A 23,805-nucleotide genomic window follows, 5' to 3' on the forward strand; every position below is an offset into this window, starting at 1 on the left:
CCTGCAATTTCAACTTTGCACACAATTTATGAACTCTGTAAATTGTGTGCAAAGTTGAAATATATAGAATAAAAAAGATGGTTTAAGGGACGATACATTTCAAATCCATAACTTATTGTGACCACATATTGCTCATCATCTGAGTAACAACACATCATCATCTCTCACTCATCTCCTTCCCTCGCTGTCTGGCAGCTGCTCATATTGTTTGTCTTCTTCTAAAACAGTGATTCTTCAACTTTTGTCAATAGCGTACCCCCCACCCACCCACCCCTTGGAAATTTTTTAGCCAAGTACCCGCTGACCAGTGCAAAATATTTTGGTAGAAAAATGCCTAAACAAAGAGGTACATTATAGTGCTGAACCATCAGTGTTTTGTTTATCAAACAACAATCTTGTAACTGAAAAACACGTAAATGCTACATTTCAAAGGTTGAACGTAAAGAATTCATTATTATAGTTTAATTATTTTAGGAATTATGCATGACTGATATTTTATTAACATTTAAAAAAAATCTCACATACCCTCTGCAGTACTCCAAAGTACCTCTATAGGTACTACAGTAGTACCCCCATTTAAAAAACACTGTTACTCCAATATTCTGTCCAATAGACCAGCGACTGTTTCAACCGTGTGACACTTGTTAACGTTTGGTGCGCCTGACAAAGTCTGAACACAAACCGAACCAAATGAAAAACACCCCCGAATTGCACCGTGTCTACAGAACTACAGGTGTGAAAGTGCCCTTAGTGTTATTAATTTTGTTGTCTAAAATGTAGTGCTGGTGCATCCCCCTGTCAGCAGGCTCATGTCTGGGCCTCCGGCAGGGACCGGCCAGGCTCACATGGCACCGAGGGCCCACCCACTACGAGTCCATTTGTGCTTCGACACAGTAGAGCTTTGGTTGCTGGGGCGGCTGGGGTTGACGAGGAAGCGCTGCCACCGGTTATGGTACCGTTGAGGTTCTGGTAGAGTCGCCTTGGTAACGAAGCATTTCGGCGGGGGGCGGGCACAGCAGCTGAACCCCGGAGGCACACAAAGGGAAAACTCAGACCCACCAGACAGCAGGCTGGACAGGAAAATACCTCATCCTGCTCAGAGGTGCCACTAGGGCCAGAGGACTGGAGCTGGGAGCCGCTGTAACCATTTGCACGCTCTCCTCCACCCCACCGCACCTGCTGACCAATCACAAGGGCTGAGCCGTTGTTGTTGTCCAGTCGTGGCAGAGCAGGCAACGTGCGCGGTCCGTTGGAGATGGGGAGTCGCCAGCCATTGGTCTGTAAGGAGGAGGAGCAAGTGGAGGTGAGCAGGGCTCTTCCAGGTGAGGAGTCAATGACTCCCTCTGCTGGCTCAGGAGACTTGGTACAGTCCATGGGTTCTGTTAGATGTACACCCTCCTCCTCCTCCTCTTCCTCTAACCGCTCCAGACACACCATCTCCAGCTCCACAGAAAGACATGAATCCTCTTCCATCCCTTCCTCCTCTGTTAACAACTCTCTCTTGTCAGTTATCTCCATTTGCTCTACCTTCAACCTCTCCTCTACCTCCTCTGACGCCCCTGTCTTCTTCCTCATGTGGTCCCCCACATCCTCCCCTGTCCCTCTTGTAATCGCCACTCTGTCGTCTTCTTCATTCTTTTCCTCCTCCTTCCCCTCCGTGTCTCTTGGCAAGGCTACGGTCCAGCTGAGCTCTGGAGTACAGGGGAGCGACTGGCACCTCCTCGGCAGCGCTAGCGTCCCTGGCATCCCTCGGAGAAGGTGGGGGGAGGAGCAAGGGTCGCGAAGCGCCGGGAGGGTAAATGTCAGGGAGATGACGGACTTGCTAGGTGTGTCTAAGAGTTTACACCGCCCCCCGTTCAGGTCCTGTCTGAGAGAGAAGGGGTTGACCCGCACAGGGGTCCCGAGGAGAAGTGGCGTCTGCGTGCCCGGGGATAGCGTGTCCGATTGGCTCCTCGCTAAGCCTTGCCGTTGCTGGCTGCGGTCACCCGGGTGACAGGGAGAGCTGCGGCGCCGGTACGGGCTGACGTCTGCTGCCACTGGCTCTGAGCAAGGGAAGGAGAGAGACAGACATGTAAGTGAAATGGAACATGAACACAAAGACAAATGACACTGGGAGTTATTATCTGGTGTATAATATGGGGTTACGGCTGCCGCTGGCACCTTTCCCTGTGTTTAACTCGGTTTGTCATTATATGTAACACACCAAGTAGGATGTGCGTTCTCCAGTCAGGGATTGGCCCAGTTAGTTTGATCCCTCCCTCTTCCTACTTGATGCTAGAGGACACTGATTGGAGCAGCACCCTGTTTCCCCTTTTCAATCCTCAGGCTCCCCTATGTATATACTGTACGTATATTGGGTCCAATTGTCACTGGCTGCAGCTGTAATTTTCCTTGATCAGCCTGCCGACATGACTGGTGGTGCTTTGTTGAATGTTTTGCTAAATGCTTGTTGAATATTTGTCAAATATCAAGTAATTGCATGTGTCTGATTTGAGGTGCTCTCTAAGGTAAGACCTGGGAGACTGGGCCAGGGTTCAGTTTTAAAATACTGACATATATCACATTCGTTGATATTTTATGTTGGTTTCACTAAGTTTTAGGGGTGCTGTTTTCTTGTGTTTTGTTTTAAAGTTGAACTAAATAGTAGGGGTACACGATTCAGAAAATGTCATGATTTGATTCAATATCGATTCTCGAATAAAAAAAACGATTCACAGTATGTAGTAGTTGTAGCAGTAGTAGTATGTTACTTTTCCCATGCGATTGCAGTAGATATACAATAAAAAAAGTAATAATAATAATTACATTCATTTAATTTTTTTAAATATTAATCGATTTTTGGAATTCTATGAATCGATTTTGAATCGGTAGAGCTTGAATCGCGATTCGAACATGAATCGATTTTTTTTCACACCCCTACTACATAGTGAGGTTTTGTTTCTAGGTTTGTTTGTATATTTTTGTGGTTTTTGGTTTTACTTGTTTCCTTAAAAAACTTTAAACAGCACCCACGCGCCCTTTCTTTCCTTTGTAGTTTGTGCACTTGTGATTCGGAGCAAGCTGGGTCGTAACATTTGGTTATGCTTTTAGTATGTTAAATGCATACTAACATTCCACTATTATTCTGAATATGACAATATTCGAAACTTGACACAGGCCATGTAAACAGCATATTTACAGCATACATTTGGACATTCCGAATAAAGCCTTTTTCCGAATATGGCATTTTCGGATTACGACATGTGGGATGTATGCCAGTATTAGTTGGGTTTTAGAGGCATTGTGTCAAGCCTGCCCCGCTCTTGTGGTTTTTTTTGTGTGTTTGGACCTGTTTTCTTTAGGTGTTTTTCTGTTCCCCTTAGTGTTTCTTGTTTTGTTGCTTCCTGTCTTTTGGTTTTCCCGCCTTTGTTATTGTCTGATGTCTTACACCTGTTCACCAGTCCTTGTGTCAAGTTTCTTTGTTTTAGTTGGTTTCATGTTTCTGTTGGTTTTCCCATTTCCTGTTTTATTTTGAAGTCCGTCTTGTCTCCCTTGTCTTGTATAGTATACTTCCTGTGATTGCCCAATGTGTTTCACCTGTTTCCCTCTCCTTGTGTCAGCTGTCTCTCGTTTTCTCGTTACCCTGTGTATTTAGTCTCTGTGTTTCCTTTGTGTCTTGTGGGATCATTTCGTTCTGTCTGTCGTGTGTTGATGTTCAGTGGTGACCAGTTTCTGGAGTGATGTACTGAGTGTACCTGCTCATGCCTGGCCTGCGTGTTTTTGGAACGACTTGTAAGTTTGTTAATAAACTCTGTTTTCGGTACATAACTGCATTTGGGTCCGAGCCTCGCTACTTATTACCGTGACAGAATGATCCCAACAACAATGGACCCAGCAGTCTTTCGGCCGTTCTTTCACCCTTTGGACTCGGTCAGTGAAACTCTTGTTGATTTTTTTCGCTCCTTGCATGAGGAGGACCCTGCCTTTTCTAGGCACCTTATGGAGGTGCGTTGGCAGGCTACAGCACGGGAGTTTTGCTGTCCTGTCTCCATGCCTGTTTTTTGTCCTGAGCTAACCTGTGTGCCTGAGCTGACCAGTATTTCCGAGCTGACGTCCAACCCTTCTGTTCCCGGGCTGACGTGCGGCTCTCCTGACCCCGGGCCGACGTGGGGCTCTCCTGACCCCGGGCCGACGTGCGGCTCTCCTGACCCCGGGCCGACGTGCGGCTCTCCTGACCCCGGGCCGACGTGCGGCTCTCCTGACCCCGGGCCGACGTGCGGCTCTCCTGACCCCGGGCCGACGTGCGGCTCTCCTGACCCCGGGCCGACGTGCGGCTCTCCTTACTCTGAGCTGACGTGCAGCTCTCCTGCCTCTGGGCTGACGTACAGCTCCTTCCAAGCCTCCCAGCTGGCTAGCAGCCCCACAGAATCCAAGCTAGCTAGCAGCCCCCCTGACTCCAGGCTAGCTAGCAGCCCCCTAGAGTCCCGGCCGTGTAGCGGCCCCCCGGAGTTTCCAGACTCCCGGCCTGCTAGCGGTCTTCCCCCGGAGTCCAGGCCAGCTAGCAGCTCCCGTGATTCTAGGCTAGCTAGCAGCTCCCCTGAGTCCAGGCTAGGTAGCAACCTCCCAGACTCCAGGCTGGCTAGCAGCCTTCCTGATTCCCCACTAGCTGGCAGCCTCTCTAGTGTCCCTGAGCTCTCTAGTGTCTCCGAGCTCTCTAGCGTCCCCGAGTTGTCTAGCAGCTCCCCTGAGTCCAGGCTAGATAGCAACCTCCCAGACTCCAGGCTGGCTAGCAGCCTTCCTGATTCCCCACTAGCTGGCAGCCTCTCTAGTGTCCCTGAGCTCTCTAGTGTCTCCGAGCTCTCTAGCGTCCCCGAGTTGTCTAGCAGCCCTCCAGAAACTTGGCCGGCTAGCGGCCTCTCGGTACCCTGGCTGGCTAGCAGCCCACCAGATTCGCCACTGACGTGCAGCCGCCCGGAATCGCCGCTGACGTGCAGCCGCCCAGAGTCTACGTCAACTGAACTCCCTGAGTCTGAGTCTACCGGTCTCCCAGAGTTTACGCTCATGGGCCAACCAGAGACTTTGCCGGTCTCCGGCACCCCGGAGACTGCCCCTGTGACTTTGCTGGGTTTTCGGTACCCCAGAGTCTTTGCCTGTCTCCGGCACCCCAGTGGCTTTGTCGGTCCCCGGCGCCCCTGAGACCGAGTCCGCCCCAGTGACTATGCCCTTGTCCTGTCCCCCAGAGACTTTGCCTTTGTCGGCGGTCCGGCCGACTCCTGCACCCCGTGTTTTGTCGGCGGTCCGGCCGACTCCTGCACCCCGTGTTTTGTCGGCGGTCCGGCCGACTCCTGCACCCCGTGTTTTGTCGGCGGTTCGGCCGACTCCTGCACCCCGTGTTTTGTCGGCGGTTCGGCCGACTCCTGCACCCCGTGTTTTGTTGGCAGACACTGGCCCAGCTGACCCGTCTCCTGTCTCCAGCCCAGCTGACCCGTCTCCTGTCTCCAGCCCAGCTGACGCGTCGTCTGCCTCCAGCCCAGCTGCCCCTTCACCTGCTCGGCCTACTTGGCTTCCAGAGAGAGTCAACCGTCGACGGTCTTCAGAAGGGTCTCGCCTTCGCAGTCGGCCGCCAGAAGGGACTCTCCTTCGCCGCTGGCCTTCGGAGGGGATTCGCTATTGCGGAATGCCTCCTGAGGGGTTCTGCCTGAGCCGTCCTGTTCAGCCTCTAGAAGGGATTCGCCTCTGCGGACGTCCTTCAGGAGGAATACGCCTTTGCTGCCGACCTGCTCGGTCTTCTGATGGGTTTCACCTTCACGGACGGCCTCCAGAGGGGTTTCGCCGTCGTGGACGCTTTCCAGAGGGGATTCGCCTTCGCCTCCAGCCTTCTGATGGGTTTCATCTTCGCCGCTGGCCTTCTGTTGTGTTTCGCCTCCGTGGACAACCTCCTGAGGGGATTCACCTTCTCCGCCGGCCGCCAGAGGTATATCGCCTTCGCCGATGGCTGCCCGAGAGTTTGCCTCGTCCTGTGAGACCTCCAGAGGGTCTCCACCGCCCGCCCGGCCTCCAGAGGGATATCGCCGCCCGACGGCTGCCCGAGAGTTTGCCTCGTCCTGTGAGACCTCCAGAGGGTCTCCACCTTCGCCGCCGGCCTCCAGAGGGATATCGCCTTCGCCGACGGCTGCCCGAGAGTTTGCCTCGTCCTGTGAGACCTCCAGAGGGTCTCCACCTTCGCCGCCGGCCTCCAGAGGGATATCGCCTTTGCCGACGGCTGCCCGAGAGTTTGCCTCGTCCTGTGAGACCTCCAGAGGGTCTCCACCTTTTCGGGCCGTCTGGTAGCCGTCCCTTGAGGGGGGTACTGTCAAGCCTGCCCCACTCTTGTCTTGTCTCCCTTGTCTTGTATAGTATACTTCCTGTGATTGCCCAATGTGTTTCACCTGTTTCCCTCTCCTTGTGTCAGCTGTCTCTCGTTTTCTCGTTACCCTGTGTATTTAGTCTCTGTGTTTCCTTTGTGTCTTGTGGGATCATTTCGTTCTGTCTGTCGTGTGTTGATGTTCAGTGGTGACCAGTTTCTGGAGTGATTTAGTGATGGCGAACTGAAGCTTTCTGAAGCAGTGAAGCTTTCAAGCCAATTGTATCGAAAAAAGGTTCACTACTCGAAGCTTCAGAACTCTTTGAGGACATCTGGTGGTGAAGTTAGGGATAGCATTGTGTCAACCTGTTTCACAGTTATTAGCCATGAATGTCTTTAGAGTAAGCCCGAGCCCGTGCGCGTTGTGTCCAAGCCCGGCCCGACACATTAACTGGAATCATGAGCCCGATTTTAACCCGACACTTTTTTAATACGTCTGACGTTCTCATACAATTCAGAGTTGTTTGAACTGAAAATCTGAAATCTGTTTAAAATGATCTTAATGAATAATGCAACAAGGACGAAGCATGTAAACTGCACTGTTTGTTTATTCAGAAACTGCACTGTTTGTTTATTCAGAATGGAACGGATCGCAAATGGATCTGAATGAAGAAACGTAAAAAAAAAAAAACTCAACGTATTTCTCTGTGAGGGCTTGCCTCGCCCTCACGCTTGGAGAAGTAAGAGGACGTTGAAGGCTGACTATCATCTTTTCTGCCACGGCAAGCCTGCTTCATGTGTCTGTTCATCATCCAAGTCCCCGTTTTATTTGCTGTTGTAGGCGACAGCGTGCCGCACTTAATGCATTCAACAAAGCCGACACATATTGTCACTGCCCACGACTTGTTTAAAATGGTTCCATACCTCCGACTTTCCTCCGAACTTGCTCAAAGGTAATTCTCCTATTTCTGATTATAACATAGCTTTCTCCCCACCCAATTAGGCTATAGGCCTAGTAAAAAACACAAAAGCTTGATCAAGGGCCCGGCCTGGCCCGGCTCGGCCCAGGATAGTGGCGGAAAATAACGGCCCGGCCCGAAAGTCTGGCGTGCTCGGGCTTGGGCAGAGAATCTAAACTCTACTTTAGAGTTGAAGATGAACACATTTTGAGTATGAATTCATTGATAAATAAATAATGACATAAATAACTAAGCCTATATGTGGGACCTTGCATAAATAAAAATGTAATTGCCTTCTCCGAAAAAAAAAAAAAGAACTATAAAGTTAGGATTTTGGTTGTGAACTGTCTTGTGTTTGAAAACAAATACATCAATTTGGGAGGGAAATGAATGAAGAACACATTGCACATTGCACACTCATTTCTGTGATTAAGTCTATGTAGCCTAGAGCAACATTGTCTCCTCAGCCAAATAGGTGAGATAGGCATGTGCAAGGCACTCTAAACTCTCTTTTATAAACTCTCTACTACTATAAACTAGGCTACTCGCTATGAACTTTCTATTGGCTACACACTTTCTTACTGGCTATAATAATCTCTCTATTAACTAACTCTCCTGACTCTGTTGACTCTCTACTGCAACAACCCCAGCCCCGTGTCGCGCTGTTCGCGCAGCTTTTGAATTGAACTTCGAAGCAGTGACGTGGGTGTGTGTGAAACGAAGCTTCGGACATCACTGGTCACGTGATTATCTCCAAACGAATCGAGCTCCGATACAAAGTTTCATTCCAAATTGGTTCATGTTTTCGGTACATGCCTCGAAGCAGAGGGTTCACGGGTAACATCACTAGAGTGATTTACTGAGTACCTGCTCATGCCTGGCCTGCGTGTTTTTGGAACGACTTGTAAGTTTGTTAATAAACTCTGTTTTCGGTACATAACTGCATTTGGGTCCGAGCCTCGCTACTTATTACCGTGACACATTGTTTGGACATTTATACAGCACATTCAGAATATGTGTTTTACTTGGGTTTGTGACAGTTTGCGGTCAGTTTACGGTTAGCTCTGTGTCTTTAAGGTGGAAAAAACCCAATACAAACCCAAACTATCCAGAAGTGTTTCATCCTCTTTTCATCATATTCTTGTACCAGAGTGACTCAGAAACGGTTACGGTTATGCTACGGTTAATGAGGTTTTGGAGAAGGGTTCATGCTTAATCACATTCCAGCAGGTAAACAAAAGCTGATTTTTTTGGAGAATTACCGGAAAATACCAGAATCTTATTTCCCAGGATTCAACGCTACTCTGTCTCAGTCAGCCATGAAGTAAGCTAACTCTCTAGGGGAAACCCTGAGAGAGGGAAACCGTCTGACGTGTGAGAAGCTGTAGCAACTACTCCAGGGTCCTGTGCCAAATGGCTTGTGCTACTTTTATTCAAAGTTTGCTTGGAAATATTCACCACTATTATTACCTGACTTGATAAGGGCCTTAAATAGGTCCTGCTTTATAATTGCATCTCAAGGTTCTGGCTTGAAGGGGGTCCCCGTATCAAATATGATAAATGAATGTCTTATATGCAAAGAGGAAAAGGGAAGTAGCCCCCACCAGGTTTTGATGGCTGTATGAATGACTATAAAATATAAATATGAGTAGTTATCACTGGCTACGGCCCAGCTGCAGTTATTCAAAGGTAATGCACGCCCTCTGGATAATCACAATGTTGGCCATCTATGCTATATTATATCTATGATGCTTTTCCCTCCCCTCCCTACCCTAGCACTACACTTACTATGCTCAAAGATAGGGGACAGATCAGAGTCTTCAGAGAAAAGCCCTGTAAGTTGTTGGAGCACCCATATCAACAGTGCTTTTACCCTTTTGAAGACATAAAAAATGTAATTATATTTATCCTTTTACCAAGTGCAATGGGCTTCTCTCTCTCGTCTTCTATCTCCATGCCCTCAAATGTGAAGACGATGTCAGAGAACGAGGGACGGCTCACTGCACTCATCTGAAAACACGACAACAAAGAGCCACATATGAAGAATCTATGTTAACATCAAGAAACCATTCATTTAGAGAAGTTAGTAACATGCTGTCAACAAAGACACACAGAGGGGGAGAGAGAGAGGTCCAGCTGTCCATGGGGGTGTCAGACAAGTGCACTGGAACTCAAAACAAGTAGTACACTGTGAAACCTTATGAGCAGGGCCACACAGAATTCTGCAGATTTTCAACAAATATAAAAAAACTCAAAATGTTAACACAGCTCTGTTTCAACCAGAGAAACAGACCACTAAATTCCACAGATTTCCATTCTGGATCATCACTGAAAACTCTAAAAAAAAAAAAGTCTGCAGATTCCGTTTCGGTATGCTTATTATGAGACTGTGTGTGTGTGTGTGTGTGTGTGTGTGTGTGTGTGTGTGTGTGTGTGTACACTTACATTACAGCATGCGACAGCAAGGCTAAAGAACGCAGCTGGACAATCCCCAACCATGTTCTCAAATGCATCCACGTCCAGACCAAAGTCCTACACACACACACACACACACACACACACACACACACACACACACACACACACACACACACACACACACACACACACACACACACACACACACACACACACAGACACACAGACACACACACACACACACACACACACACACACACACACACACACATGTTTCAATGCATATTAAACTGGACCTACAATAATAGAAATACTTATCATTCCAATATACATCTTGCACAGTACTTTGCACTATTAATTTTTGCACTTTACATCCCACTCCATGTGTATTTGTCTTGATATTATGTCTTATTTGTATTTTTGTATATTATGTTGATATGTGCCTATATGTATATTGTTGTCTCTATTGTACAGTATGTGCCTATATTACTATTTGTCTATGTTTACTACTACATGTCTATTTGATGAATGTATAGAGAGTTAACACCTGCCAAAATCAAATTCCTTGTGTATGTAAGTATACTTGGCCAATAAAACTTCTGATTCTGATTCTGATTTATGTTAAAACGTTTTTAATTTTTGAAAAAACTTTCAAAACATTTATAACTAATTTGGTGGCCCCCCTGAAGTAACTCTGAGGACCCTGTAGGGGTCCTGGACCCCCTGTTGAAGATCTCTGCTATAGAGGCTACAAATACAGGTAGAAAACCATTACAATTACGACTTACACGGACACATACAGACACACAAATACACTTTTCTCCTAGAGAGCAGTTTAGAACATTGACATAGAAAATATTATTTCTTATTATTCTTCCCACCATAAATATTAAAGTAGCAACATGTTTCTGTCTGTGAGGGAGCGACACACCACTACACAAGCAGAATAAATCACAGGCATGAAGGCTACCTCTGTCCTGGGTAAGAAGTCAGGATCAGCTTCAATCCGGGCAATGATCTCACACAGGATGATGCCGTACGCAAACACATCCACCTGAGCAGAGGAGAGGAAGTGCACACATAGGTTAGCTTAGCTTTCAGTAACAGAACTAATCTCCGTCCATATCAACATGTCTGACAACACATATCACATGACCATTCACACACTTCATTCACACTGGGCATGCAGGTGCCACTGTAAACAGGAAGCAGACTGTCTGACATTACTCTGCGGATGGAAATCATCACGGATAGAAAACAGGGATGCATCGAATCCAGATTTTCCAAAACGTAGTAGTGTGGATTTGGCCTAAAATTTGCTAACTAACTAACTAACTTTCACCACAGATCATACTAGAAAAAGTAAAACCACTGAGTGTACTGAAATGACCAACGGTGTGTTTTACTGCCTATAATTCAGTAAGAGGAAGACTTACGTGGTCATTTAATAATGCACTTCACTCCAGTAGATGTTTGTGTGAGTTGTGCAGACACCAAAGATGAAGCAGGTTTACCTTCTCATCATACAGCTCTCCTCTCAAAACTTCAGGGGCCATCCAATAGGGGGAGCCCACGATGGCCAGAGGCTGCTTCCCCACACCATCACTGCAAAGAAAGCAAGCTTTCCCGTCAGACACATTCCCATTCAGATACACTGCACTGGTCCAATTTTGCTGTGGGCCAGCACTATGATTTTATTCATAATATTTTGTATATTATAGATACACTATGATGTAAAACTAGACCCCACTGTACACATAATGCAAACAATAAAGCAACAGCCGGGTCGCCCCGTGTCAGACTGGGGGATGGTGGTGGTTAAAATACTTATTTTCGTAACAATTAAGTATTAAAAACTGAGGAGGACACGCTGTTGGATTCTGTCCTCTTCTCCTACTCTTTCTTCAATGCCTAACGAATCTATCTCTTTCTCTCCCTGACCCTGTCTTTATGATTGAGCAGCAAAGCCTGAAAATATTGTAAACAAATTAATAACATAACTAATTCCACTGGTCGGACTGTTGAGCTCTGTTTCAGACTGATAGCTCCGGTTCAGGCTGGTCCTCATCCTCAACACGTGCCTTTTTCAGTCGCGGAAAATAATTTAATTTTCAATATTCATCTGGATTGAAGCAGCAAACATTCAGTGTAAGAGTATTTATAATATGTTTATTTGATTCACAGCTGCTACATATAGTGTTTTGACCTCGACAACCCAACTGCATTTTACCATAAACTTGCAACTAGTTAACTTTCTAAAGCAGGGTCAGGTCGGGACTCCAACGTTAACACGCTGACAGCATTGTATTCAGAATATAAAATATTTTTTATAGGACTTTTTTATGTGTGATTGTGTAAAGGTGTTCATGAGATACCATCTTTTCGTGAACTTGTGAATTTCGCCAGCCGTCTTCTCTCGTTTTCATGGAGACAGACGCTGTGTGCATGGGGGGGAGGGGCTGTGTGTGTGTGTGTGTGTGTGTGTGTAGCCTATGTGAGAGAGACGTGAGGGACAGAGAGAGACGGAGGAGAGCAAGGAAAGGAAATGCAGCTGAACGAATACGCTGCATGTTTTAAATAGCGTTACAAATAAAATAATAATAATAATAATAATAATAATAATAATAATAATAACGAAAAGCAATACGTGGCGGCCGGTGTTGATTGTGTGGCGCACCGCCACAAATTAGTCTGTGTGTGGGAAACAGTGATACTGTAAGGATTAGGTATGGCTCAGATGGTGATGCCAAGCTAAGAATGACATCAAAATGAAATTGCTGACTACAATTCTTTCATGAAGGGTACACCCTTACTAACCTGTAGTCAGGGATCTTCTCTGCCAGGCCGAAATCTCCCACCACAGCAGTGAACATGCCATTATCACAGCGAACCAGACAGTTCTGCACAGAAAAACAAACAACTATTGGTAAAAGAAACATGGGCCTATTGATGCATTTAAATACACATGTACATGTACAAGTACAAAATATATTTTCTCACTGATCTCTAGTCCACCCATGCACATAGCTTTGCGGACTTCCTGGGAAGCTGAGAAATACGCCACTACGCCTTTCTGGTTTCATTCAAAGGAATGAGGGGGCTATGATTTTTCACACAGTGCTGTTGTCAGATCGACATGGACACGGCCATGCTCCCTCCTCACTGCCGTGGCTACTGACGCACTCAGGTTGGAAACACTTGTTTCCTGTCGTTAATTTGTGGTGGCGACAGGATGAAAGGCCTTGACCCACATCTCCTAGCAACAGTAAGGGATGCAAGAAACTGTTCCCTTTGTACTTTACACAGACTTTCATTATAAAGGCAGAAATACATTTACGTTTATAGACCCAATCACAATGTTTATTTACAATAACTTCTGGGTAGAAAACTCCTGCATCTCATAAATGCAATTTAAAGGCGCTGAGCAAACGGGGACCAGGAACAACTGGATATACTTTCACCTCAGTCATCTAAAATGCATGTTTTTCACTAACATTAGCTTGGAGCCCTTATTTACCTGTTATTTACAGACTAAAGAAGACGACACCACCCAAACTAGCAGTCTGTCCGACCAGGGGTGAGATGTCGCTGTTCCTAACGCTAGATTTGGTTTATCAAAGACTCTAGCAAAGCAACACAGGACAGAAAATAAGGACAGTCGAAATGTCACACAGGTCAGACCCCTGTGTTTAATTGTATAACCTTAAACTGTACAGTTTGGGCTGAAAATGACAACAGAAATATACAAGTTTGCAGATTTTACATGTCTAATATTAAAGTCAACTGCCATTGTCTACCTGGAAGTGATTTTTGTGTTAGCGCATAGTCACAGTCATTCGGTGTATTGTCTCCAGGTAAAGTTAGTCTCTGTAAATAGATCAATGTAGCTGACGTAGCCCTCGTGATAAATGCTGTACCTTGGAGGTGAGGTCTCTGTGGAATATACCCTTGTTGTGCAGGTACTGCAGCCCTCGGGCGATATCCAGAGACAGACCAATCCTGACGCACCACGACAGGTACAGATCGCTGTCTAACAGCTGCTCCAGGTTGCCTCCGTTTATGTACTACGGAGAGAAACAGTAACACGTCTTCAGTTAATCTGCCTTTACACATGCTGACACACATAGACACCCAACAGATGAATAAGGCAACTAATGATTATTTTCATAGTCGATTCATCTTTTGATTATTTTCTCAGTTATTGGATTAGTTGTTTGGTCTATAAAATGTCAGAAAATTTGTGAAAAATGTCGATCAATTGTCCAAAGCCCAAGATGACGTCTTCAAATGTCTTGTTTTGTCCACAACGCAAATATATTCAGTTTACTGTCACAGAAGAGTGAAGACACTGGAAAATATTCAAATTTAAGAAGCTGGTTTCAAAAAGAATGACTCAAACTGATTAATCAACTATCAAAATAGTTAGCGATTAATGTAATAGTTGCCAACCAATCGATTCATCGATTAATCTTTGCAGCTCTAGATACAAGCACAGCTTATAATGTTGCCATGCTCATCTATGTCTGGTACTAATAAGAATGCTTAAATCTTTTTTGAACTGAATGAGGGAAAAAGTGATCTGGAACAATGTTTTCTGAGTTGCTCAAATGTGGATTTGTCAGTCTGGCTGTGTTTATTAATCTGCCCCATGGTGTATTTTGTGGAGGTTCAGATCATTGTCCTGTTAGTCTCTACTCTGCTTTGACCCTGTGATATGTTTTACAGTCTTAATTTTCTATTAACATGATATATTTTACTGTAATATCAGCGGGATATCTCAAGCACTACATGGTTTATGATGAGAGGCTACTTTTTTAAGTTGTATAGGCTTATTGTAGTGAGGCTCACAATTGTTCACCAATGAATACTCTAAGCAGATCACATTAGACTGAGTTGGATGAAAGTGTTCAGCACAGTTCACAGTAAACAAGTCCTCTGGTGGAGGGGATGGTAACTATGGTAACCACTACACATGTAATCATCAGCAGTTAACTACATGGTATACCATCATTTAAAGCAGGTATACACACTGTCAATGCTGTCTGGCAGCGGCATTTGTGATTGTGTTTGAGTAATTTTAATATTCAATTATTTTGCCATGTGGTGTTTCAGGTATTTTTTCCAGGACTTGCAGATGTACGAACATATGGACATTACACATTTGTGTAATGCCAGGATCAGACTACACAATGTGTTAAGTCTTACACAACAGTCACTATGTCAGACTAGACAGACATGTTGCCAAAAAATCTTGCTGTCTTGGACAGAAGAGTGGCAACACTACAAGTATGACACCGACCAGCCCCCCCGACCGATGCCGATGCTGTTGTTAAGATCACACGCGTGATAGGTCATAGGTCGCCGCTTTGGTGGAGCAGTAGCCTCTGAAAAACTCACGAAAATCTTTTAAACTGACCGTTGTCAATCTGAAATAAATACAGATTCAGCAACTGCTTGGCATATTTCTCACTTAAAGTGTATTCAGAAACACGCTTCGGTGAACTGTTTTCGTAAAATAAGAGATCGTATTCCGAACAAGCCACCATTAAGGTCTGTTTTGAAATCCAGGAGCCCCACGTGTGGCATTCGTCCAATCAGGTGCAGCCATAGGAGGCTGTAGGCTGTTTTCTTTGCTTGTCAGTGGTCAGTGAAGAGAAACAGATAACTGCTAGTGGCTAGCCCACTAGCGTAACATGCTGGGAAGCGGGGCAATCCCTGCCGTGAAAAAAGCCTATACTTGTGTGTATCTTTCCCATGGATGTATTAAGAGAACGATCTTTCCTCAGCGTCTCTCCTTTTTTTGCCATGTTTACATATGTGCACCAGAGAGGCAGAGAGCACTCTCTCTTCCTATTGGTCAATGTCAAGGAACTTGTCACACTAGGCGGAAAAAGACAAACAATTCGGTCATGCTAGACTTTCTGCGTCGTGGCCGTGAAGCGTCCCAGACGTTAGATTGCTGATCTTTGATGATGTATGACTACACACGTTTGTCAGTCCCAACATTCATAATCGAGCACGACTCTGAACGTTTGTCTGCGACGTGTCTGTCGGGACAAAATCGGGCTGAATTTGTTTAGTCTGATCCAGCCATAACACAGTTAAAAATGCACTTTATTCATTCTCATTTCCAATTTATATTTGATTTTATTTTAATCACTATTTAATGATTTGTTGAGTATTTGGGAATTTTATGTTATTGAGTTTGTTTTATTTATCATATTGCTATTGTTTCCTGCAGAAATGTTGCTGGACTGAGCCTCCTGAGTTGCTGTAGCTTCCGTTTCCCCCTCACAATACCGTCTTGTATTGCTGAGGTAGGTTGTGTGGAAGGTGCTGCTGCTTTCTTTGAATATTGTGTTGTGACTCTTTAATATGTATTGTCTCAATGTTAATACAGTGATATTAACTTGCCGTTTTTACGGTTAAATATACGTTTTAACAATGCTTTGTTTAACCCTTTTCGCACCTTTACTGTGTAATGTAAATAACGGAGGCTGATATTGTCTTCTGCAGGTATGTTTATCTCTTTGTTAGACGTTATATCATTTTTGTTATCTGTGCAGTCACCCAAACCCACGTACTGTTTCACTTTGCCCACTGAAACTGTTAGAAAGTATAAAACAATGTGTTTCTCATGTTTGTCACATTTATTGTTATAGTTCAGGTTAGGTTTTCCCTGTCTATTTTAAATGCTCTTGGCTAGTAATGTGCACATTAAGAGTTGAGCAAGACCCTACAATGTAACGTCAGTTTTATGTATGTATCTTAGAAAATGAGATCATTCAGACAATACCGTCTTGTATTGCTGAGGAGCAGAGGTGCAGATGGAAGAAAACATAGACCAGAAGCCAATTAATATATGATTGTCTTCTGCAGAGCAAATCAATTCTGGAAAGCGTCAGGTGAAGTTGTCTCCTCCCATACCCTGTCCACATCAGTCAACATGTGAAAGAAACAGGTTGGAGGAGAAAAAGGAAAGGCCACAAAGAATGGAAGAGCCAGACTCAAAGTGAGAAAAAAGAGATAAAACTCTCCAGACTAAAGAGAGCTGACAATATAAAAAGAATAGAGATATGAGTGATGGTTTTACCTCAGTCAGAGCGTGGAGTTGACCTTCGTGCACACAAACCCCAAGAAACCTGAGAGGGAGAGGGGAAGAAAAAGGATTTATTTTTATTAAATTTATATTCCGTATTCTGGAATCAGGGTTGCCCAGGGTTTGGAAAGTGCTTGGATTTAAAATAATAATAATCAAGATCTTGAAATTGCTTGGATTTACGGAGTAATTAAGAAGAGCTTAAAAGTGCTTGGATTTAGCCAACTGGAATCTCTGACTTTGAGCCTTGTGCGATCCGTCATCCTAAAATTCACCTAGCTTATTTGGATACCAAAAAAGTACAACCTAACAGGTACTATCCACAACTTTTGCCGATGGAAAACCAAAAAAGAGCGAGTAGAGTAGAGCCGTGCCGTACCATGCAGTGGAAATGCAGCATAATGTCATGTTTATACATCTGGAGCACTGGGCCAAGCTTGATACACTTTCTTCCTAACTATCACTCTCCTACAAAAATATTTTCAAAAATAGGCATATGCTTATTTTTTAAAAGTAAGTGCTGTAGTACAACTAGCAAAAGACAAGTTATAATTGAGGTAAGTTTGGAGATACTACCTTATTTAATCATTAAATGTATACATATTTTGTTTGTAGATGGTCCCTAAGCACTGGTCTTGCCGTCTCAACACCGGAACTAAACAGAGCTGAATTAGCACAACTTTTATGCATTTCTTTCACATCTACTGCAGTCAGATTCACTGTGTTCACTCGGAAGGAATCACTTCACATGGGTAGGCACTTGTAATGACATTTTGAACATGTTGAGAGGCTAAAAGCACGTTTAAGTCTCCTGGGTGCTAATGCTAGCAGGAGGAGAACATGGTGTAGGCAGCACCGATTGTTTTCGTTGTTCTCGCTACTGACAGCACTCCTAATTTACAAACAACAGAGCTACGTGTTGAAATCGACCGGAATTCTCCTTTAACAGCCGAGTCAACACTGTGATCTATTGTAACGCCCACATCTTAATTATCATCGGCCTGACAGGCATAATGTGTGTCCCTGCCTTAAGTGGACCAGTACAACAGTACATGTGTCCCCTTAGCAGTATTTGTTAAGGCTGCGGGAGACTGGTTTCACTGTCTGCATTGTAACACTGAATGATAAAAAGTGGATTACAATAAAAGAGGCAACACTGACTGAACCTGATCAGAGACAATTCACACTCATTGTATTGATCTAAACTAGGGATGCACCGAAATGAAAATTCTTGGCTGAAACAGAAAACCGAAAAAGAGGAAACCAAGACCGAAAACCAAAACACAGAAAGAAATTATGCCAATTATTAGTACCATTGCATTTATGGCTATGACTGTGTACTAACTTTACTAAAATCAAGGCACTGCAATTGTACATTAATATTAAATATCTAGCAGAAATATGGCTAGAATCTGATAGTCACATACAGTATATAGTAGCCTAAGAACAGAATAGCTTACCTATTGTTATTATTATTATTATTTGAGGCACTTTCTTGCAGGATTTCCTGAACATATCAGACATCGAGGGTGCATGCCTCTCATCTGGTGCAGAGAGACCAGTCTGTTTCTGCGCTCTGATCTCCTGCTCCGTGCGCTGCTCCGTCTCCGTCTCCACGCGGGTTCTCCGCATCCATCGCGGCCTGGATCATTTCTCGTGCGCCCTGCTTTATTTCCGCATCCAAGTAATGGTCTCTATAACGCGAATCAAGTACAGTCGCGATGAAGTGCAGAGGATCTGAATAGATCTCACTGAAACGTGTGCTGACAGACTCTAAGAGCTACTTCTCATTGTTTTCACTCCGTGGTCCGTCTCAACGTCTTGGCTTAGGAGACGCTTTGCAGGTGGAACGGATCGGGTACTGACACACGTGCAAGTCGCGGTGTCTGTTTGCGTCATCACAACATTTCAGCCGTATTGTTTCCGTGATAAAAGTATTTCGGCCAAAAACCCAAAATGGCCCAAAAGGGCATTTTCGGTTTTTGGCCGAAGATTTTCGGTGGCCGAATATTCGGTTCATCCCTAATCTAAACTCACCTGGCAACATATTATATAAATAAAAACCTACCTGAGTATGTTTGGGTGGCAAAGCCTGTTCATGAGCTGCACTTCTCGTAGCATGTTAGCTTTGTTGCTAGCCAGCGTGTTCATTTTCAGGGCCATCACCTGCCCTGTGATCCGATGCTGCACCTGGAAAACAACCAGAGAAGGTGTGAGTTGCTGAAGATCCAGATTGCATTTTATTTAAGTGAGTTCAGTTCAGTTTTATTAACAAAAGTAAAAAAAGTACAATCAGAAGGCATAATGCAGATATGTGAAATGGGGCAACCTGGTAAGCTATTTAAAGCTTGTGTATAGGGGCCCAGACACTATCAAATAATACGCATCATAAATACTATTATATTGTTTGAATAAAAAAGGAACATGTTTTATACAATAACATTTACAACCTACAAAAAAGAAAACCCTAACTACCCTAACCCTACTTAAGTGGTCCCAAGCCATTTTTTCCATCAGTCTAAGCATTGGTTAGAAAGATAAGATGCAATAAACATAAACATATACCAAGTGAAATAACAGTAGAATAAAAGGAATTCAGAATCACCAGTTTGCTGATCGCACCTCTCTCCTTTTTGCATATGCATTTAGGGGAAGATCGAGCATATTATTAAAAAGAGACATGCTAACTGATATTGCTTTGGGATTTAATGTAATGAATATGAGCTTCAATATCAACATAATACCCCTGTGTTTGTGTGTGTGTGTGTGTGTGTGTGTGTGTTGTGTGTGTGTGTGTGTGTGTGTGTGTGTGTGTGTATTAATAGCATAGCACTAATAGGCTTTCTGGATTTCCCACCACTCCTCCTGATCTGCACAAATCCACTGGGCCATTACTGAGGCCCAGCAGCAGACAGGAGGCATGCACGCAGGCACATGCATGCACACGCACGCACGCACGCACGCTGGGGTTGAAATTGTAGTTCCACTTTGGAATCCACTTTCTGCTCTTCTCACATTGTAGACTGCTGCTTTGTAATTCTCCATGTTTCATACCCTTACCAACATGATCTAAACCGATTCCCCGCTGTCGCCTTCCCCTAAATCAGTGGTTCCCCGTTTGTAGATGAAAATATTTCACACCTTGATAGTAAGGTGAGGCGCAATCAGCTGTTTTTACGTGAAAGACGAAGATGGAGAGAGAGAGAGAGAAAGAGAGAGAGAGAGAGGTGCGCAACAATCAGCTGTTTTTACGTGAAAGACGAAGATGGAGAGAGAGAGAGAGAGAGAGAGAGAGAGAGGTGCGCAACAATCAGCTGTTTCTCCACGAAGGGACAGTCAGCAAGACAACTATTGGCAGTTGAATCCAGTTCCTTAGCTCGAACTGTGGTCACCTCTACATATTGTCTTTGTTTGGTAGTTGTGTTGTTTGGCGTGGCTTTATCGTCTGCTTTACGTTTTCCCACCAGTCCTTTCACGAACTTCCGTCCATTCTTTGCTAGCAGTGCAGCAGAACCCAGTATGTTGCATGTACCAGATAGACGCATTGATATTTATTTAATGTAAACATAAACTTTAAGGTGTCATGTAAATGGACCGTATTTATATAGCACTTTTCTAGTCATAACAACCACTCAAAGCGCTTTTACATTGTGGTTCAGTGTCTTGCCCAAGGACACTTCAATATGGTACTGCAGGGCCAGGGAATCGAACCACCGACCTTTCCGACTGGTAGACAACCACTCTATATCACAGCCGCCCCATGTCATCTGTTGTGAATGAATGTATTACACTAATGTAGGTCTGTATCTGTGGGGTTGTTGGATTTTGCAATTCTGCATATCATGTTTGGATATTCAGATTAGACTTTTTTTTAAGGAAATTAAAGAGACATTTTGGGAAATACCCTTGTTTTGGATCTTACCCACACTCATCCACCTGAGAAAATCAATGTCACTTTCACTTTGAGTGGCACAGCGGTGCTTTGAGCTAAATGTTAGAATGGTAACAATAAAGGTGTGGTTCATACTGGAGCTCTCTAATCTACAATGTCAGAAACAGAATAAACAGAATGAGGACTATATTGTTAGTGTTCTTGAAGCAGTTGGGTTACTTTGTTTCTTTGTAAATGTGTCCACAATGTGCAGAGTATCTACTGTCACTTTTAAGCACTTAAGCAATAAACCACTGGATGTTACCAGAAATATTCACATCATTAAATCATATGAGGTACTGGAAAGCTTTAAGTATGAAGTTATACCAAGCTAAGGTTTTTGATGTTGTTTTTTAGGTATGAGTGCGTCAAGCTTTGGCTATTTCAGATAAGAGCAGAGGAATGTGCACTCTGAATCAGGGCTGGTACATGTGGGTGCTGTCTGGACTATTGATTTAGTGGGCAACAGGTGATCATTTACATACATTAAGGTGACCTCAGAAAAGAGTAGGATGCACACACACACACAGTCAGAGGATCACCAAAGATCTAACAATTATTCTGATGGAGACAGAAATGTGTGGAGCAACTTTCATGGCATTTCATCTAATAATTGCAGTAATCAACTATCTATAAAAGGTGTATCAGACGCCATCACACTGTACAACAGTCTATACTATAGCACTACTGAGGAAGTTGTGGCAGTAACATTTACAGTTCAGACATTAAGATGTTGGATGAAGATGAGAGGATCTGGACCAGCGAAAGTACACACACTGACATCCTGCGTGTGGCTTACGCACAGGATGTCCACTCTCTGTGTGTTGCCGTTCTCAAAATTCCTTCTTTATGGGACACAGCAACAACCTTTAAGCTACCAAGTTACACACTAAAAAGTGGCAAGTTGGGATTTTTTTTGGGATTGGGCAACAAGGCACGTATGCTTGGTTCTTTCAGGGAATGATTGTAAAAGTGTACAAAGAATATGTTTGCATTTCCTCTCTAACTGGGACGTTTTGGGACTTATCGCCGGGGATTGCTGTGAACAAAGTACACACAGAGATACACTCGTAGCACATTACGTTTAACCATGAATCAGCTAATTTAAATAGCTCACGATACTGTATTGTGTGAACCGTTAATTTCATTCAATATTGTACATGGAGTTTTCTTTTGCGGGGCGCAAATGTTTCACCAAAACAAGTTCCTTCCCGAGCCTATTTTGCAGAGCCACCGTCACTGTGTCCGGAACTTAGCACCGCCCAAGACGATTGTGATTGGTTTAAAGAAATGCAAATAACCCAGAGCATTTTATCTCCTATCCCAGAAAGCATCTGTGGTGTAGCTGGCCCTTACTCCACAGAGCTGTGGAGATAGAGCTGACAATGTGGATCTGTTATTTCATGGCCGATACCTGATCCACATAATAAGGTCCAATAATAACAATATACCCCATACCCATAATAATATTAATTGTTTGACATTTTGACCAGTAACGATAAACTCACAGAGGTTTGTTGTAGTTAAATCAGTAGACGGATCACATACCTTGAAGACCTCAGAGAAGAAGCCTGAACCGATCTTCTCACAGAAGAAGTCGTCGATGCGGGCCAGACTGGACACAGCGCTCCTCAGGGCTCGGTACGAGGACGGGCGGATCCGGTTTGGCGCGTGGATACTGTGGAGCGGCGGCTCGTCCGAGCCACTTTGACCCTCCTCCGGATCGCAGAAGCAGCACTCAGCGTGGTAGTCCATGGTGCTGGCAGACCACCACGCTCCAGTTCTTTCCCACAGGGAAACCAAACTGTCTGTTAGACCGCAGTAGTCCTGAGACCCCAGGTAATGGTGGCTCCCACCATCACGATGGCAGAATGACCAAAGTGTCTCCTGTGGGTTATATGGATGCCCTAATGACCTGATAATATATCTGTTTTACACAACGCTGCCACTCTTTTCCAGGTTCCACCCTGATGAAGGCTGCAGTATTATTACATAAATATAAAAAAAGTATTATCTATACTTCTACTTTAGTGAGCCATCGTTCTAATCAGTTCAGTGCCTTCTCATTCAACTCATTTAAGGTAAAGGATAGAGTCTAGCGTTCCTCCCATCCACTCTGCCAAAGCACCCCCGAGCAAGACTCCAAGTTGCCACCAGCTCCGGGGCTTCTTTGTGGCTCACCCTGCCCTTTGACGTACACCACGAAAGATGGAAAAGTCACTTTACATCACCAAGCCGCTGCCACAGTGGTTTTAGGAATTCCTGCAGCCCGTGAACGTCGCCTCGCCGACGTGAGGAGGCTCGATTCCCTCCGTCATCCCGTTAGTTTGGAGGCTGAGAGATGACGGATGCTGCAGCTGCAGCCGGCTGCCATGTAAAGGTCCCTGTAGAGTGAAGTGTTGCAAGAATATTATGGGAAACAATAAAGCACCACTGACAGGTTTACAGCAGCAATATGTTACGTTATATTACAGGAACGACAGAATGGTCGATGTTAACACCATTGTGTTATAATAAAGCACATATGTCGCCTTTAGGGCTATTACTTGAACGCCTACTCTGGAGGCGGCCTGTCCGCTGACTGTGTGCGGTGTAAACGGTAGCCATGAGGCTAGGAGCGACAATCACCGCTAGCAGGGCGATAAGCCATATAACCTCCACTGGATAACATCGACTTGCACAGCTCAACCGGGACTGTAGGCTTACAAATAATTACAGGCCTCATTCAACCATGTTTTGGATATTCTTCTTTTTCTTCTTCTAACTGCGTATAGTAAATCATAATTTGACCGAGACTACATAAACTGGAGAATGTAACGTTAACGTTCGCGTCTCGAAATACCATATTTCTCCCGTTCAAAAAAAAAAAAAAAAACCTTGCTACTGTTAATAACGGGAGCTGTCAATGACAAGCGGGCTGCAGAGGCACAGTAAGTTAGATGGCTTAACGTCTCTACTCACGTAGGTTGAAAGGAGAGGTCGATGCGGTCCGGTGCGTGAGGCAAATTGAAGGGAGAAATATCGCTCGGCGGTGTCTGCTGGTGATAATCCTGTCTGGAGTCCTGCTTCACGAGCC

General features: G+C 44.6%; 1 protein-coding gene across 1 annotated transcript; it reads right to left on the minus strand.

Moving 5' to 3' along the window:
* Positions 1 to 303: 303 nt before the first annotated feature.
* On the minus strand, positions 304 to 23,805 carry tesk1a (testis associated actin remodelling kinase 1a). Its single transcript, XM_028567307.1, has 11 exons — positions 23,691 to 23,805; positions 22,278 to 23,113; positions 18,867 to 18,988; positions 16,793 to 16,841; positions 13,617 to 13,763; positions 12,517 to 12,599; positions 11,214 to 11,304; positions 10,670 to 10,753; positions 9,727 to 9,813; positions 9,198 to 9,291; positions 304 to 2,042 (listed from the first exon to the last, which is right to left on the minus strand). The coding sequence occupies exons 2-11, from the start codon at positions 22,482 to 22,484 to the stop codon at positions 808 to 810; spliced, it is 2,199 nt and encodes a 732-aa protein (XP_028423108.1). The 5' UTR covers positions 22,485 to 23,113; positions 23,691 to 23,805; the 3' UTR covers positions 304 to 807.

Source organism: Perca flavescens, chromosome 2 (genome assembly GCF_004354835.1).
Source record: "Perca flavescens isolate YP-PL-M2 chromosome 2, PFLA_1.0, whole genome shotgun sequence".
NCBI classification, from domain to species: domain Eukaryota; kingdom Metazoa; phylum Chordata; class Actinopteri; order Perciformes; family Percidae; genus Perca; species Perca flavescens.

Coding starts and splice junctions, on each gene's coding strand:
- tesk1a (XM_028567307.1), bottom strand. CDS start 22,484: ATGGACTACCACGCTGAGTGCTGCTTCTGCGATCCGGAGGAGGGTCAA. Junction 16,842..18,866: donor TGCCACCCAAACATACTCAG/GTAGGTTTTTAT, acceptor TCTCCCTCTCAG/GTTTCTTGGGGTTTGTGTGC. Junction 13,764..16,792: donor AACTCCACGCTCTGACTGAG/GTAAAACCATCA, acceptor TTCTCTCCGTAG/TACATAAACGGAGGCAACCT.